Source organism: Calliphora vicina, chromosome 2, assembly GCF_958450345.1.
Source record: "Calliphora vicina chromosome 2, idCalVici1.1, whole genome shotgun sequence".
In the NCBI taxonomy this organism is placed as follows: domain Eukaryota; kingdom Metazoa; phylum Arthropoda; class Insecta; order Diptera; family Calliphoridae; genus Calliphora; species Calliphora vicina.
Window position 1 is genome coordinate 25,829,941 of NC_088781.1, and position 17,270 is coordinate 25,847,210.

Sequence of the window (17,270 nt, forward strand, 5' to 3'; positions counted from 1 at the left end):
AATTTTTAGAAAAACAGATAAATATCAATTCCACTTTGAAAACTGAAAGTGGTTTCATTACGAATGAAATTTTCGTTTTATTTTTTCTGAAGAAGCAAAATGCTGAATTAATTCCACTTTCGATCGTAATAGAAGTCTGTAACAGGCCTGAATATTTAACTGATTGTAGCTATTTCTGTCACTTGAAGTGAAAATCTAAAGAAATGGTCGCACATGACAAATATTTAATCGAATAGTGCAAATTAGTTTGACGTTTACTTTTTTACAAGTGTTTTGTAAGAGCAAACAATATCAAATAAAACTAAATAACTGAGATTTCTCCAAAGTAAAATAAGTTGTTCAAATAAGTAAGAGAAATAAAATACATATTTTATTTAGCGGTTACGTCTTTTCATCAAATAATTGCCATCTTAATAAACAAAAATTTTAGGCATTTTTCCAAACTGCAATTTTGCTAAACGTTACAATTATTAACAAGGTTATGAAACCACATAAAACTGGTTGCTTTTGCGAAACAATTAACAATTTATTAATTTTGCACGTAAAGTTCAGTGACTTCTGTGAATTATATGCAGTATTGTTTAGAAAAATCATGAACAAAATAAAAAAGAAGGCAATTATCTATACAAAAAAAAACCCCAACGACATGCACCACAAAATCGCGCCAATACAAATGAAAACGAATTTGTGTCACTGATCAATTAAACTCCAAAAAAATAAAAAAAATACTGTTGAAAAATTGTGGTCATATAGCAAAAGGCACGTAACGAATATAAAGATCAAAACAAAATAGTACGCAATTGTTTTGTAAAGATCTTGTTTTAGACCGTCTATTTACTTCATACAAATTTGTTGTTTACGATCGTCAGTCAGACAGTTTAGCTGAAAAACCGGTTTCTTTAATTGTGTGGTGAATTTTGAATATTATTGTTTGTTATTTGTGAAACTTTTTCAAAAATGCTCAATTTGTTTTGTTTGTAAAAGCTTCCATGAATTGCACGTACAAGTAAGTATTTTACGTGTATTTCAAGTTTTGTTTTTCTAACTCAAAAAAGATGTCGTCATCTTAACCAAAATCAAATACATTTGTACGACAATGAGAGATATTTGTGTGGAAAAAAGAACTTCAGCATGCTACACTTAAGATCGGCAGTAGTTATATTCAAAGTTGGCTACCGATTTTAAAAGGTTATAGGGTATCTTTAACAGTAATTATTTCGATGACGGTATTTTAACGGTCCCGGTATTTGCTGTTATTTCGGTAACGGTATTTTAATAATAACGGTAATATCTTCTTAAATTAAATTATCAATAAAATTCATAAAATTTAAAAAAAAAGTTAACAAATGTTTTTTTATTGTAATGCACTTCCCCAGTAGAGTGTTTTCAAATTCGTTAAGACCCAATATGATTATAATGCACTCAATTATTAATATTTATTTTGAGCTTATTTAAATAACGTAACGACGTACTAACGAAAAATGTTTCTTATTTTTTTTTATTTGTAGATCGTTTAACAGTTTCCTAAAGTGTAATTCCAAAATAGCTTTCAATTTCTAACACAAAGTTATAGGTTTTTATTTAACGAAAAACAATTCAGTCGTTCAAACACATTTTAACGGAAAACAACTTAAAGTGCTTTAATTAAAATACGGTTATAAAGAAATTGACCTCTTATTAATTATATATTAATCAAAAAATAATAAAAATACAACAAAATGCAGAAAAATATTTTGGCTTTAATCGGTATTTTTGCCTTGTGTTTAGTGAACAGTGGTAAGTGTGAAATGAAAACCTTATGTTAACAAAAAATGGCGTGGGAATTTTATTCCAAAAAATATGGAACTTTTTTTGAAAACAATAAATTGCGTTGTTTTAAAAAACTGAAAAGGTGTTAAATTTGTGAAAAATTCCTTACAATATATAACAAAACGTCGACGTATAAAGTTTGTTGAAATTTTAATACTAATGAAAATGTTAATTATTTATACAAATGAAAAACATTTTACAACTTTTTTAGTTAAATAAATTAAAAAAACTCACCTTACAGAGGAGTTGAGATCATCTATTTAAATGATATTTGTAAAAATCAAATAAAAAGCTCGTAAATATATAATAAATTGCTTTTTGTATTATAAGTAGTTTTGAATATATGTAGATATGTATGTAACAGACAAGTCGTAAATTGTTGTTCAAGGTTTAATTTAAATATTTAAATTTACTTACAGCAAGTAATACATTTATTATGTTATTTATATTTGTGACCATGCTTTATTGGAGACATACATACTATTAAAAAATTCTGAATAATTGTATTACTTTCTATTCAAATCAATTAAAATATTCTTTAATTTCTGGTGACCGCAATGTTTATGTTGTGGGAGAAAAAATATTCGAAGAATGCTAATTTTTTTTAAATATGAAAGAAACTATGTAGTAGTTCAAAGATTAATAATAACACTGGACTAATAAAATAATAAAATTTGATGCATGACCTTAAAATTGTAGAATTCAAATATAATTATTCTTTAAACCGTTAGAGGGTTAAATGTTGAATTGTAGTTTCGACATATTTAATCGTAGGTATTATACTGAATGGTCATAGGTGCTTATGTATTCAAAGTTTAGTTTCAATCGTAGGCCTTTATGTATTCTATGTTTAACTCTAATCGTAGATCCTTATGTAGTATAAGTTTAGCTTTAAACCAAGGTCTTTAGGTAGTGTAAGTTTAGCTCTAATCGTAGACCTCTATGTAGTCTAGCTTTAGCTTTAAGCCAAGGTCTTTATGTAGTGTATGTTTTGCTTTTAACCAAGATTTATGTAGTCTATGTTTAGGTCCAATCGTAGGTCTAAGTGTAGCTCCAATCTTTAAGCTTTTAGGTCTTTATGTAGTATAAGTTTTCCTTTAAACCAAAGTCTAATTGCCTTAAACCAAGGTATTTGTTTAGTCTAAGTTTAGCTCCAATCGTAGGTCTTTATTTAGTCTAAGTTTATCTCCAATCGTAGGACTTTATGTAGTCTAAGTTTTGCCTTAAACCAAGGTCTTTATTTAGTCTAAGTTTAGCTCCAATCGTAGGTCTTTATGTAGTCTAAGTTTTGCCTTAAACCAAGGTCTTTTTTTAGTCTAAGTTTAGCTCCAATCGTAGGTCTTTATGTAGTCTAAGTTTTGCCTTAAACCAAGGTTTTATTTTGTCTAAGTTTAGCTCCAATCGTAGGTCTTTATGTAGTCTAAGTTTTGCCCTAAATCAAGGTCTTTATTTAGTCTAAGTTTAGCTTCAATCGTACACCTTAATGTAAATGTAAACCTTTATTTAGTCTAAGATTAGCTTTAAACCAAGGTCTTTATGTAGTCTAAGTTTAGCTCTAATAATTAAATGCAAACCTTTATTTAGTCTAAGATTAGCTTTAAACCAAGTTTAGCTTCAATCATTAGTTTTCGTGAATTCGAAGTTTAGCTCCAATCGTAGGTTTTTATATAATCTAAGTTTAGCTCCAATCGTCTTCACGTAGTCTAAGTATAACTTCATTCATTGGTTTTTATTAGTCGAAGCTTAACTCCAATCGTAAGTATATAAGTAGTTTAAGTTGAACTTTAAACGTAGGTTTCTATATAGTCAAAGATTAGCTTTAAACTTAGTTCATTATGTAGTCTTAGTTTAGCTTTAAATGTAATTCTTTACGTAATCTAACTTTAGCTTCAATCATAAGTCCTTATGTATTCAAAGTTTAGCTTCTATAGCAGGTCTTTATGTATTCGAATTATAGCTCCAATCTTAAGATTTTGTGTCTAAGATAAACTCTAATTATGTATTCTATGTTTAACTCCAATCGTAGATCCTTATGTAGTCGAAGTTTAGTACAAACATAGGTATTTATGTCGTCTAAGTTTAGCTTTAAACCAAGGTCTTTATGTAGTCTTAGTATAGCTAGCACCAATCGTAGATCTTTATGTAGTCTAAATTCAGGTCCAATCGCAGGTCTTTATATAGTCTAAACTTAGCTTCAATCGTACATTTCTATATTTAGTCTATGATTAGGTTTAAACGTTTGTCTTTATTTAGTCTTAGTTTAGCTTTAAACGTAGGTTTTTATATATACTGAGTATAGCTTTAAACTTAGGTCTATATGTATACTAAGTTTAGCTTTAAACGTAGGTCTTTATGTTTACTAAGTTTAGCTCTTTGTGTATACTAAGTTTAGCTTTAAACGTAGGTCTTTATGCATACTGAGTTTAGCTTTAAACTTCGGTCTATATGTATATTAAGTTTAGCTTTAAACGAAGCTCTTTATGTATACTAAGTTTAGCTTTAAACGTAGGTCTCTATGTATACTAAGTTTAGCTTTAAACGTAGATCTTTGTTTACTTTTAAACGTAGATGTATTCCAAGTTTATTTTCAAATGTAGATCCTTATGTATTCTAAGTTTATCTTCATAATTTTTCGGGAAAAATTAAACTGATAAATATCTATTTTTTATACACAATTAATACATAAACATTTAATTAAACAATCTCAATTTAATATTTACAGCCAATGCCATCAAATGTTACCAGTGCAAATCTCTGACCGATGCCAACTGTGCCAATGAAATGATCGATGAAACTTCAAATATTAGAGTGGTGGATTGCGACACAGTACCCAAACCCAATTTAATGGAACAATTAATGCCAGTGACCAAATGCAACAAAGTTGTTACAAGTGGTGAGTGAAGCATGACATACATTCAATTTCCATATTTGATTTGGGAAAATTTTGAAATGATTGCAAAAATTCATAAACCAAATAAAAATAAACAAATTGAAATTCAAAGCAACAATTCATATTGAAATCACCCCCAAAGACACCCGGTATATCATCAAACTCAAACATGAACACCTTTAAAAACAATGATGTGATGTCATACGAATATTGGCATTGAGAATTTGTTTTTGTTAATAAGAAAACACATTTATTTTGGGCGTTAAATTATTTATAACAAAATCTATTTAATAAAAGAAAAATAATTTACATACTTAAATAATTTAAAAGCAAGTTTGGAATTTGCCTTGTTGATTTTGTGTCTAAAGTTGAAAAGTTTGCTCTATCTGTTTAGTATATTCACCATACCTGTTAGTTTTTAAAAAGCTTTTTATTAATTACTACTATTATTTATTATTATTATTATTTTATTCATTTCAGACAAAGCTGGTGTTATTGTCTCACGTGACTGTCACTTCCAAGTTGTAGGCACAAAATCTGATGTTTGCTCTGTTTCCCACAGTCGTGAGGTCGAGAAGTGCCATATTTGCAGTGGTGATTTATGTAACGCCTCCTCAGCTGGCCGTTTTATGGCCATCGGCTTGACTGCCATTTTAGCTTTAGTCTCTATGCATTACGTTTTCTAAATTAAGTACCACAATACAAATTACAAATTTTATTTAATGTTTGATATATTGGTTTTGTAAATAGCTGTTTTGAATTTAAAAATAAATAAAATTCCTTAAAAATACAAAATATTTTAAAGAAAAACGAATAAAAATCCTTTAAAATGTATTGGTTTGGTTTGAAATTTGAAGTTACAAGTAGACGATGTAAGGTTATTTGTCAACTTTTCATAAAAATATTCGATTTTTGGCACGAAATAAGAGTGATCAAAGATTAAGCTTATTTCTCGAAAAACGGTGTATTACAGAAGTTTAGACGGTTTATGTTTTGTAATCTAAGCTTGGATCTTTATTTATCATAAGTTGAGCTTCAAAATTAGGTCTTTATAAAGTCTAAGTTCTTTTTGTAGTTCAAGTTTAGCTTCCACTATATGACTTTTTGTAGTCTAAGTTCAGCTACAATTATAAGTCTTGATATTCACGATGCTTAAGCTTAGCTTTAATCGAAGGTCTTAATATAGTCCAAGTTTAGATTCCATTGTACTACTTTTTATATATATTTCAAGTATAGCTCCAATCGTAAGTCTTGATATAGTCTAAGTTTAACTTCAATAGAAGATATTTATGCTGCCAAAATTTACCTAAATCGTAGGTCTCTATATAGTCTAGATTTAGCTTCCATCGTATGTCTTTTTGTAGTCCAAGTTTAGCTCGAATCGTAAATCTTGATACAGTCTTTGTTTAGCTTCTAAAGTTTTAGATTAGAATCTAAACTATAAGTTTAGCTTCAATCATAGGTCTTCATAAAGTCTATGTTTAGTTTCAGTCGTAGGTCTGTATGCTTCATAAGTTTAGCTTTAATCATAGTTATTAATAAATTTAATTTTTATCTTCAATTGTAGGTTTTTATGCTTCATAAATTTAACTGCAATTGTAGGTCTATGTATTCTAAGATTAGCTTCAATCGTAGGTCTTTGTGTAGTCTAAAGTTGGCTTCAATCGTAAATCTTTCTGTTATAGGTCTTTATATAGTCGAAGTTTAGCTCCAACCGTAGGTCTTTATATAGTCTTAGTTTAGCCTCAAACGTAAGTCTTTATGTAGTCTAAGTTTAGCTTAAATAGTAGGTCTTTAGAAAGTTTAAGTTTACATCGAAATTACGAAATCCAATGTTATATTTATAAAAATCCCAATTGAAATTGAGATATCGAAATTAATAGGTATGTTCCGACACTAGAACTATTGTCCAATCACATGGAAAAATTGACGGGTACTTTGTTTCAATTATTCACAGCACTGGAAACATACATTTTTCGAAGATCATTTACATCAGTTGTTTATTGAATTCGCCAGTGCTATAAACATTTTTAAAATTTCACACTTTTAATAAAAAATTTACTAGTTTTGATTGAAATAAAAGAAAAAAACATTTCAATTCATAATTTTATTAAGTTTGATTTAGTCTAAATAAATCTGTTCACTTTAGTATAATCTTGCTATTTGAACTCTCAAGAGTCTTGCTATTTCGATTTACAGAACACCTCATGTATTTTATAAACATAATAATTTAAAAAAAATAACAAACATTCACCCTTATTCTGGTTGTCGTCGTCGTTTTTCGTTTCAATTTCTCGACATCAATTTTTCTTTTTTCAATTTTAATTTGTGTTTTCTTATTAATTTCTATTTATCAATTATTTTTGTTCAATCAGCCTAATTATGAAAAAAAAATTCCCCGGGAGTTTTTTCCCTTTTCTCATTTTTCATATTCAAATTCTATGTTAAAAAAACGACAAGGGAAAAATCTCCCGGACAATTTTTTTTCATAATTGGGCTGAATATTAATTTTCTATTCTGAAATTCAATTTGTGTTTTCTCAATATTAACTTGGATTTCTGAATATCAATTTGTTTTTTCTTAATATTAACTGGCTTTTTCTCAGTATTAATTTGAATTTCTAGGTATACCTTTCTAGGTTTCAATTTCAACTCGAAATGGTGTAGTCAAAAAGGAATGACTTCTTTATTTTTTAAATAAATTATATATAATTGTTGTTTTTTCCATAGTACTATGGTTTTTTCTGTTAGAACCCCTAATTTAAATAGTAATAAAAATGCATAAATTATATATACTTAAAAAATTTATAAATTTATTTGGTTTACATAAAAAATATGTAATTTTCACGGCAAATGTATAATAAATTTATTTTACAATATAATTATATAAGCATAAACCTACATAATTTGTTGCTGAGACGGATTTAATCTCGAGATTCTATAATTTGTAAAAAATATAGTCGACAAACATATAAAAAATACTTGATAATTGTATGAATACAACATGGAATGTTACTAACAGAATGTGGACGGCATAAAGTTAAGTATGTTAATTAACATAATAATGTTAAAAACTATAAAATGCTACATTAAATTAATATTCGAAGAAGGCACGAAGTTATTTTCTAGTTTAGTTTTTTAAAAAGGACTTATACAAACGATCCTTTTAGTTGTACTTGTTTACTGCCTTAAGAACCAAGCCACTGTTGTCACAATGAACGTTGTAAAGCCAATTGCTACCTGGTTGCCTGTTAGCAGACCCGCAGCATTGCAACCATCTTTGCTGTTGCAGGTACAATATTCCATAAAAATGTTATAGCTGCCTGTGCGCATCAAACAAAAGCGTTCATCGCCTTCAATACCGGGCTCTCCCATGTAAGCACAGCTACGGAAATAACGCCACTCACCATGAGCCTTTTGGCGGATTTTGCGACACATGGTTGGGCGAACTCCTGGCAAGAAATCCAGTTCTGGTTCTTGACTGCAATCGGTAATGACTAAGGTACTATTGTCAAAGGGATCACCACATTTGGGATCGTTGTCGGAACGGCATTCCCAACATTTAATACTCATCGCTGTGAATGAAATAGAAAATAACAATAAATTATAAACAAATACTACATCGTTTCACAAGAATATTCAACTCATTCATTGTAGCAAATGCTGAACGTTGTATACACACACCTGTTTGTGCCAAACACAATGCTATTATAGCAACAAAAATAACACTTTCCACAGGTTTCATTTTTATGAACACTTTATTTTACTGCAGGAGCTAATTTGTATTTATGAAATTTAAATGAATTTGAAATAAAATAAATAAAAACCAAAACTGAGCAAAGAATTAATAAATAAAGCGACCCGCCCTAAAGAATGTTGATTGATAATGTTTGTTGTAATAATTATTTGTAAACGTACGTTCAGTGAAGGCTTACAGAGTTGCTATTTTAAGTATTAAATAGACTTCGGCTCACGTTCAAGCATACACACAAACGCCGTGTATTTCAAATGGGAGTGATATGTTTGAAGACCCCAAAATTATAATCCGGAAAAAACAATATATAAAATATCGAAACATCAAGCATCTAATGCCAATTTGTGTGTTTGAACCATAGTTTGTGTTTGCATGTATTGACATGTTATTCTGTTGCAGTATAAAATCACACAGTGGGAGAATTTCGAAAAATCTGTAATTTCTAGACGTAGTCAGTTTGATATGTAATATGGACCAGATATTATATATCAAAATGTAGGAACAATTTTATCTTCTTTTCGTTAATGGATACAATTTTTAATTATCATTAGATATCCATATTGCTTGTATTAAGACTTTGGTGACAGTTATTTTGACATTTCTGATCAAAATGTAAAAGTGAAAACAAAAAATAAGATTGGCTATTGAGAATCCCACAATTCTCAAAAAGCTTTTCAAAAATTCTAAAAATTTAACCTTTTAGATTTTGGCTCTATTTGTGTTACCTTGGCAAAATAATTAAGAACATATTGGAAGATGGAAAACAGGTGTAAATTTTTCGAATGCAGCGATTCGATTAGAGAAAATTGGTTTAAAGTAGAAATATAAATAAAAAAATAGGTGTATTTTGAAAGATAAAACTTCTAGTGGATTCCATATTTATATAAATCTTTCACATCCGATCGCGAACAAAAAATTGGCATCGTTTTAAATGAACAAGTTTGTCAGTTCATTTTTCAATTTCAGGCACTCTAGAGGTGCCTCGATCATTCGACTCATAAGTTTTAAAAATTCCTAAAACATGCCACTAAATTGCATGAGAATCGGCCCATAATTGGTCATAGCTCTAGGGTTCAATAAGCCTACTAGCTCCCATATAAAACCTACATCCGAAAAAATACTTTTATTTTATTTAAATTATGGTGCAATTATGTTTCATATAATTAAAAAATCCACTAGTAAAAAATCAATGATAAATGGCAATGGCTCTTATAAAGGATTCATTTCATAACTGGATCTATGAACTTGTTGTTGGGGAGTTTTTTGAACAAATACCGGCAGCACTGTTTTAGTGGCGTGCATTAGTTATTTTAATTAATACACAATTTATTAATAGAAAAATAACATATTTAAAATGCATTAATCAAAGTTCTAATTATCATCTCTTCAAAAAACTGTTATAAAATTATGTTTATAAATACGAATTAACAGTCAGGAACTGCTTACCCTTCTTTGAAACACTATTACCGACCCCTGCCATATACCGGTGTAATCACGCCCCCTTGTACTAACATACAATAACAACTCTGTAATAAAGCCAAGTTTAATTTGACAGCTCATGTAATTAAACAAACACCAGTGTTAAAACTACAACAACAATTCCATAACAAGTGCCTTCATTCATAGATTTTTTATTTTCATTTACTATTTGTTTATTTTTTCTCACCTACAATTTAGTTAATAATAAAACATAAAATGAAAGCCATAACAATAAATCTAACACTGTTATTAATTGTGGTAACCATAACAGGTGAGTTAAGGAATTTTCTTTATTTTTTCGTACACCCTAAATTATAAACAAATTTAGGGTGTGGTTTCGAACACTAATTTCAATAATAATTATATGGATTAATTTTAGGATCTTGGGCCATACGTTGCTATCAGTGCTCCTCGGACCAGGACCGTAAGGGTTATGATAGCTGTGGTGCTTACAAAAAATTCAATCGCACCGAGCACATAGCCATTGAATGCAACAGTGATGAATCTCACATGCCTGGCTCGTTTTGTATGAAGGTGGTGCAACAGGGTCCCAGAGGTTTTATATGTGAGTGCGAGATAAATCATATATAAATGATATTTAAGAGTTTTTAATGTCTTCTTTGTGTCTAGGGGATGGTCGTTGGCGCCAAGTCATTAGACGTTGTGCGTCTGTGGCCGACACTGGTGTTACTGGAGTCTGTAATTGGGGCGTTTATGAAAACGGCATCTATTGGGAAGAGTGCTACTGTTCCAGTGACAGTTGTAATGGCTCGGTATCGCTGAGTATGTCTAAAACATTGTGGGCCTTTGTTTTGCTTGTTGGCGCCTTGGGTTTCTCTAGAATTTTACGAAATTGACAAACTATTTTGTATACATACATATTATAACAAAGCTCTTATTAGTTTAAACACATACCGTCCATTTTACACAAATTAGTATGTAGTTTTTAATTTTTTATATACATAAAGATAAATTTTATAACAATTAACAACGAGAAATAAAGAATCTCAGATAATGTAAGAAAACATATCGAAATAAAACTGCTTTATTTTATTGAAGATTTAAATACTTTAACAATTTCAATTTTAATATATTTTGACTATTTTGTTTATTAATCGTTTAGAATTTTCAGATTTATTTCCACTTTTTTATAATATAAAATAAAATATCAATAACTGACGATTTATTTTATCTGTAAGGAATAAACTCCTTTATGATCTGAATAATATTTATCAGCACAAAAATCTCTTTGGTAGTTTTCTAAATTTTGTAACCACAGCAATTCCCCTACATTTACTAATTCCTCGAACAAGCTCCCCGCTTTGCCAATATATTCAAACCACCATCTTGCCAACCTGCCGCTGGATCATCGGCCACGGCAGCGTATATAATATTCGTGCCATCTTTTAGAAACTTTAAAGCCATGTAGGATTTGTTATTCTCCAACCAAGTGCGTGATTCTGTAGGTCCCTCAACAGTATCCTTATTGCGATACTAAAATTAGCATTAATTATTAATTTAATCAAAATTATTGTTATTTTAAATTGTGGCTAACCCAACATTGATATAATTCCAAAGGTTGATTGTCACTAGTCCACTTTAGCACTTTTAGACAATAACGAAAGAAGGCGTTATTATTACGTTTCACCTCCAAATGTTTGCTGTCATTGAGCCGTTGAACTTTGCGCAAAAGATTCGTACAAATTTCAATATCCTTGGGTCGCTTTAGAGTTTTCATTAGAGCCTGGGCAATGCGCAAATAATTTTCAAATTGTTCAGCTAAAATTTCATGTTCGTTGAAGGAGGTCATTGGCTTAGGAGAAGAAGAAGCAGGTGTTGGTGTTAATTCAGTTGGAGCAGCATCTTTTGTATTTTCAGGTTCCGTCTCAATTTTGGTTGTCTGCTCGGTGGAGTGAAAAGATTCTTCGGTTTCATCAGCCATATATTCGAAATTTTGATAATCAATGGGATAATAAAAAAATAATTCGAATTCTTTTTATTTTTTCGTACACAAAATTATAAACAAATTTAGGGTGTGGTTTCGAACACTAATTTCAATAATAATAATATGAAATAATTTTAGGATCCTGGGCCATACGTTGCTATCAGTGCTCCTCGGACCAGGACCGTAAGGGTTATGATAGCTGTGGAGCTTACAAAAAATTCAATCGCACCGAGCACATTGCCATTGAATGCAACAGTGATGAATCTCACATGCCTGGCTCGTTTTGTATGAAGGTGGTGCAACAGGGTCCCAGAGGTTTTATATGTGAGTGGGAGAATGCTATAAATCATATATAAATGATATTTATGAGTTTTTAATGTCTTCTTTGTGTCTAGGGGATGGTCGTTGGCGTCAGGTCATTAGACGTTGTGCCTCTGTGGCCGATACTGGTGTTACTGGAGTCTGTAATTGGGGCGTTTATGAAAACGGCATCTACTGGGAGGAGTGCTACTGTTCCAGTGACAGTTGTAATGGCACGGTATCGCTGAGTATGTCTAAAACATTGTGGGCCTTTGTTTTGCTTGTTGGCGTCTTGGGTTTCTCTAGAATTTTACGAAATTGACAAACTATTTTGTATACATACATACATATTATAACAAAGCTCTTATTAGTTTAAACACATACAGTCCATTTTACACAAATTAGTATGTAGTTTTTAATTTTTTATATACATAAAGATAAATTTTATAACAATTAACAACGAGAAATAAAGAATCTCAGATAATGTATGAAAACATATCGAAATAAAACTGTTTAATTTTATTGAAGTTTTAAATACTTTTAACAAAAATTTCACAAGATGAGAATGAAATATTCCCCCTTATCGTGGTTGATGTAAATGTCAATAAATGCCACCACGATATGGGTGATTAAACCTTCAATTTTAATCAGCCCAATTATGAATAAAAATTCCCCAAGAGTTTTCCCTTTTCTCATTTTACCTATTGAAATTCAATGGGAAAAAACTCCCGGGGAATTTTTTATTCATGATTGGGCTGAATATATTTTTACTATTTTCGACTAAAATTTGTCAATCTAATAACTAATGGCACAGAGAAAACGTCAAACGCTACTGCATTTTTCAAACCTGGAATTCTGGATTTTAAAAATGTAAATCTTGAAAATCAAATATAACAATGAAAATAAGTAGATTCCACAAAACATAGTTTTAAATTTTTAATGTACCTACCCGAGGTACAGCATTTTCTGGCCTTGAGAATTTGTTTATTAAAATCGTTTAGAATTTGCAGATTTCCACTTTTTTATAATATAAAATATCAATAACTGACGATTTATTATCTGTAAGGAATAAACTCCTTTATGATCTGAATAATTTTTATTAACACAAAAATCTCTTTGGTATTTTTCTAAATTTTATAACCACAAATTTTATTACCAGCAATTCCCCTACATTTACTAATTCCTCGAACAAGCTCCCCGCTTTGCCAATATATTCAAACCACCATCTTGCCAACCAGCCGCTGGATCATCGGCAACGGCAGCGTATATAATATTCGTGCCATCTTTTAGAAACTTTAAGGCCATGTAAGATTTGTTATTCTCTAACCAAGTGCGTGATTCTGTAGGTCCCTCAACAGTATCCTTATTTTGATACTGAAATTAACATTAATTATTAATTTAAACAAAATTATTGTTTTCCAAAATTGAGACTAACCCAACATTGATATAATTCCAAAGGTTGATTGTCACTAGTCCACTTTAGCACTTTCAGGCAATAACGAAAGAAGGCGTTATTATTACGTTTCACCTCCAAATGTTTGCTGTCATTGAGCCGTTGAACTTTGCGCAAAAGATTCGTACAAATTTCAATATCCTTGGGTCGCTTTAGAGTTTTCATTAGAGCCTGGGCAATGCGCAAATAATTTTCAAATTGTTCTGCTAAAATTTCATGTTCGTTGAAGGAGGTCGTTGGTTTGGGAGAAGAAGAAGAAGCGGGTGTTGGTGTTAATTCAGTTGGAGCTGCATCTTTTGTATTTTCAGGTTCCGTCTCAATTTTGGTTGTCTCCTCGGTGGAGTGAAAAGATTCTTCGGTTTCATCAGCCATATATTAGAAATTTTGATAATCAATGGGATAATAAAAAATAATTCGAATTCTTTTTAATCGACTTGATAAATTATGAAATTAATTTGATGTTTTAATAAATGACAGTGAAACATTTTATAGAATTTTGTATCACATTCAATTCCAATACCCAGCAAACCAATATGCAACCAATTTTTTTAAAATTAATTTTGATAACAAATGTAAAATCAAATCTTTTTGTTAACATCTATTCGACTAAATAATTGTTGATAAAGGTTTTTGACAACTGAGTTAGGTCTTTGACAGGAGACCTAAGTATATTTATCTATGTTTTGCACAGATAACATTTTTGACTGGAGTGTAGAGTGGAGTGACTCTGCCATTGTGAACGTGGCTTTATGATTTCCGCTTTTATTTTTTGCTGAGACAAAACAATTCTTGGATCTTGTAAATTTTGAAAATTTCAACAGCCATAGAACATTTTCTTTCATACTCGTATTACCTACCACTTCCTTAAAAATAAAAATCTTTGAAATTTATTTATTTTTTATCACATTTAATACTAATTGTTTTTTTATATTTATTATTTTTTCAACTTCCAATTTTACATAAAATTTTTTTTAACATTTTTTTTATTTAATTTTTGTTTAGCAAACATGCATTTTATAATTATTATAGATTTGTTTATTTTAAATAATTTATTTATATTGTATTATTGACTAAAAATCATGTTAACATTCATATTATTATTTTGTTTGTTTTATAATTGTATAATTATGTATTACAGTTAATAATTTGTTCATCTTTTATATTACGAAATACTTTTATTAAATGTTACCTTTCTCTAACAGAAAATTAAATTATAAATATTTATTTTTCTAATAACAAACTAAATATATATTTATAATAAAAAATTTCTAAAAAAAATGTGTGTGAAATGTGGTTTGAGTGATAAAAATTTGTGTATAGTATAAGAAAATTGTGCCGTTTTATGATATGATGATTTTTAAAAGAGTATTGAATTGTTATTTTTTTAATTATTTCAGAGCTGTAAATACTTAGAGAAGTATGAGTCCAAAGAGCGATTTATTGATCATTTAAATATAACAAGTCTGTTTCTAAATATTTTGCCTATTGACTGACTTGATATTGTATTATTTTATCAGAGTTTAGAGTCATATTTTATAAATCTTTTCAATTGTTATTAAGAATATTTCACATTTATTAAGATTTATAAAATATTTCTGTTAAATTCAATTTATAAATTATTTTTATTTTATTTTAATATTAAGCTTAACGAAGTAAAAATTATTGCTCAAATAAGAATGTATTTAGTTAGCAAATGATGTCATAAGTTGTATGTATTTATGTGTCAAGTTGTGATGGATCTGTTTTGGAACTGAAAATAATAGAATAATGTTAATTACATATGCATGTTTCTATGTATCTAAATATGTATATAAGAGCCAATGGATTACATGGGATTATATTATCGAACTATTGTTTATTTGAAATTATCGAAAAAATCTTCTAGAGAATCTGTTATTCATAGCCATTCTGAATCAAATAATAGACATATACTTCAGGTAGTGTATATTTCTATTATTTGATTCCGAAAGGTTCGCAGCAGTACAGTGAAGTTAAATCTGATAAATTAGATGGTTTTGAAAATTGTATCTGATGGATTGAACAGACAATTAGTTTTCCCTTGGTACGAGTTATTAATTTCAATATTCAGTTTAACTGAAAACTTCTAAATCATCTTGTATGAATCCCAGTTCTCACTGACAACCAGCAGCGAATATTAAATGCGAATACTATATGACGAATATGAGTTACCTTAACAGCAATAAGTGGAGGCTTCCATTTTGATGGCTATAGAGAAAATCATTGCTAAATTTCTCGATAAAATAAATTTCAGGAAAATAATTAGGATTAATATTATTAGGAATCATTTAATAAAGATGTTGCTGGCACAAACTAAGCAGGAGTTGAGCTCTACTGGTTCTAGAATGACAATCGATCTAGAATATATTGTAAGGAAACATGTGAAACATTTTCATGGTATGGTTTTTAAGGAATAATAGCATTACAAATTTAGTTCTATTTTAATATTATTCCTAATATCCAACACTAAGATTCTGATGGAAAATTATTTGTCATTAATCTGCCGATTTTTTTTGTCATTGGTGATCTCTGTGTAATGAGTTGTCGGAAAATAAGAGATCTTGGAGAGGGTGGTACAGTAATAGAAAACCAGGGGCCGAATTACCGCATTTGATATCGAGTAAAATTTATCATAATTTTCTTATGTGAGATTATGGCATTCGATATCGAGCAAGAAATTTTGTAAATTTTATCATAATTTCGATATCATCATCAGTTTTCGATACGATAGCTCATTCGATCACGAATGCGTTAATTTGGCCCTAGTTTCCTAACAAAGCCAAGTTTTGTTGGTCACCAATTGTGACCTCTCTATAAATTTATAAGGTAAAAATTCCCAAGCGGCCAGATGACGACATTTTTATGGCGTTCGTATTCTGAATAATGATCGTTTCAGAGCGACGTACATTAAACAAGAGGTGACTTTGAATGTATTTATTATTTTTAACCAACATATGATAGATCGCCTTGCAAAAGTATTCAGAACATTCAAGGGATTTCCCGAATGATTGGGTATTGTGGTGTAAACAACTTTTTTTTGTTGGATTTGAATGTTGAATTTCAGACCCATAGATTACAGATTCGTCATCGTCTTTTTTTTATACCAAATTATGATCTCTAGATACATAGCCAATGGGTCCGAACGAGTTCAACTATTAAAATAAACTCACATGAATGTGAGCGGAACTCAATAATAAGCATCAAAAACGAAAAGATAATTCGATTTATACAACATTATTAACATGTGACATGTTATGTTAGTGTCGATCACAGCTCTTGATCGATCATTGATGGTTTGTTATACATAAGAAGCAGCGATTAAATTAGCTGACTTTGCTTTATCCTAATAATAGCAGTAATGGAGTGCTTTTAGTCGGTAAAGAAGTAAAGCCTTCATCCGTAATGCATTTTATTGTTTAAATCGCAAATTTCACAGAAGATTTTCTAAAAAATTAAAAAAAATTTCAAATCAACTTAAATCCCATGTAATTTTTGGACTAAATTAAAATTAAATGAACTTATTTTTAAGAAACCTAATAATTAATTGACTAATTTACAATACATACAGAATTCTTAAATAAATATTCTAACATTAAATCTATGAAAATCAATAACATGTTTTA

The 17,270-nt window shown here is 29.5% G+C and overlaps 5 protein-coding genes across 6 annotated transcripts; 2 read left to right on the forward strand and 3 right to left on the reverse strand.

Annotated features, from left to right (window-relative positions):
- The first annotated feature begins 1,593 nt into the window (after positions 1-1,593).
- On the forward strand, positions 1,594-5,533 carry atilla. The gene is made up of 3 exons (XM_065500720.1): positions 1,594-1,776; positions 4,532-4,702; positions 5,180-5,533. Exons 1-3 carry the CDS (start codon positions 1,719-1,721, stop codon positions 5,383-5,385), a joined length of 435 nt encoding a protein of 144 aa, XP_065356792.1. The 5' UTR covers positions 1,594-1,718; the 3' UTR covers positions 5,386-5,533.
- A 1,951-nt stretch (positions 5,534-7,484) lies between these two features.
- Positions 7,485-8,584, reverse strand: crok (crooked). The gene is made up of 2 exons (XM_065499791.1): positions 8,383-8,584; positions 7,485-8,273 (listed from the first exon to the last, which is right to left on the reverse strand). Exons 1-2 carry the CDS (start codon positions 8,441-8,443, stop codon positions 7,879-7,881), a joined length of 456 nt encoding a protein of 151 aa, XP_065355863.1. The 5' UTR covers positions 8,444-8,584; the 3' UTR covers positions 7,485-7,878.
- A 1,426-nt stretch (positions 8,585-10,010) lies between these two features.
- LOC135951856 (uncharacterized) lies at positions 10,011-12,685 on the forward strand. Of its 2 annotated transcripts, none has more exons than XM_065501591.1 (3): positions 10,011-10,202; positions 12,015-12,200; positions 12,272-12,685. In XM_065501591.1, exons 1-3 carry the CDS (start codon positions 10,148-10,150, stop codon positions 12,496-12,498), a joined length of 468 nt encoding a protein of 155 aa, XP_065357663.1. In that variant the 5' UTR covers positions 10,011-10,147; the 3' UTR covers positions 12,499-12,685. The 2 variants fall into 2 exon arrangements, with proteins under 2 accessions (XP_065357663.1, XP_065357664.1); XM_065501592.1 differs by lacking the exons at positions 12,015-12,200; positions 12,272-12,685 and adding exons at positions 10,311-10,496; positions 10,562-10,971 and having other exon boundaries at positions 10,017-10,202.
- Positions 11,228-11,999, reverse strand: LOC135952542 (uncharacterized). The gene is made up of 2 exons (XM_065502544.1): positions 11,487-11,999; positions 11,228-11,425 (listed from the first exon to the last, which is right to left on the reverse strand). Exons 1-2 carry the CDS (start codon positions 11,871-11,873, stop codon positions 11,228-11,230), a joined length of 585 nt encoding a protein of 194 aa, XP_065358616.1. The 5' UTR covers positions 11,874-11,999.
- A 503-nt stretch (positions 12,686-13,188) lies between the features above and the next one.
- LOC135952502 (uncharacterized) lies at positions 13,189-14,079 on the reverse strand. The gene is made up of 2 exons (XM_065502476.1): positions 13,612-14,079; positions 13,189-13,550 (listed from the first exon to the last, which is right to left on the reverse strand). The coding sequence occupies exons 1-2, from the start codon at positions 13,999-14,001 to the stop codon at positions 13,353-13,355; spliced, it is 588 nt and encodes a 195-aa protein (XP_065358548.1). The 5' UTR covers positions 14,002-14,079; the 3' UTR covers positions 13,189-13,352.
- Between the last annotated feature and the right edge of the window lie 3,191 nt (positions 14,080-17,270).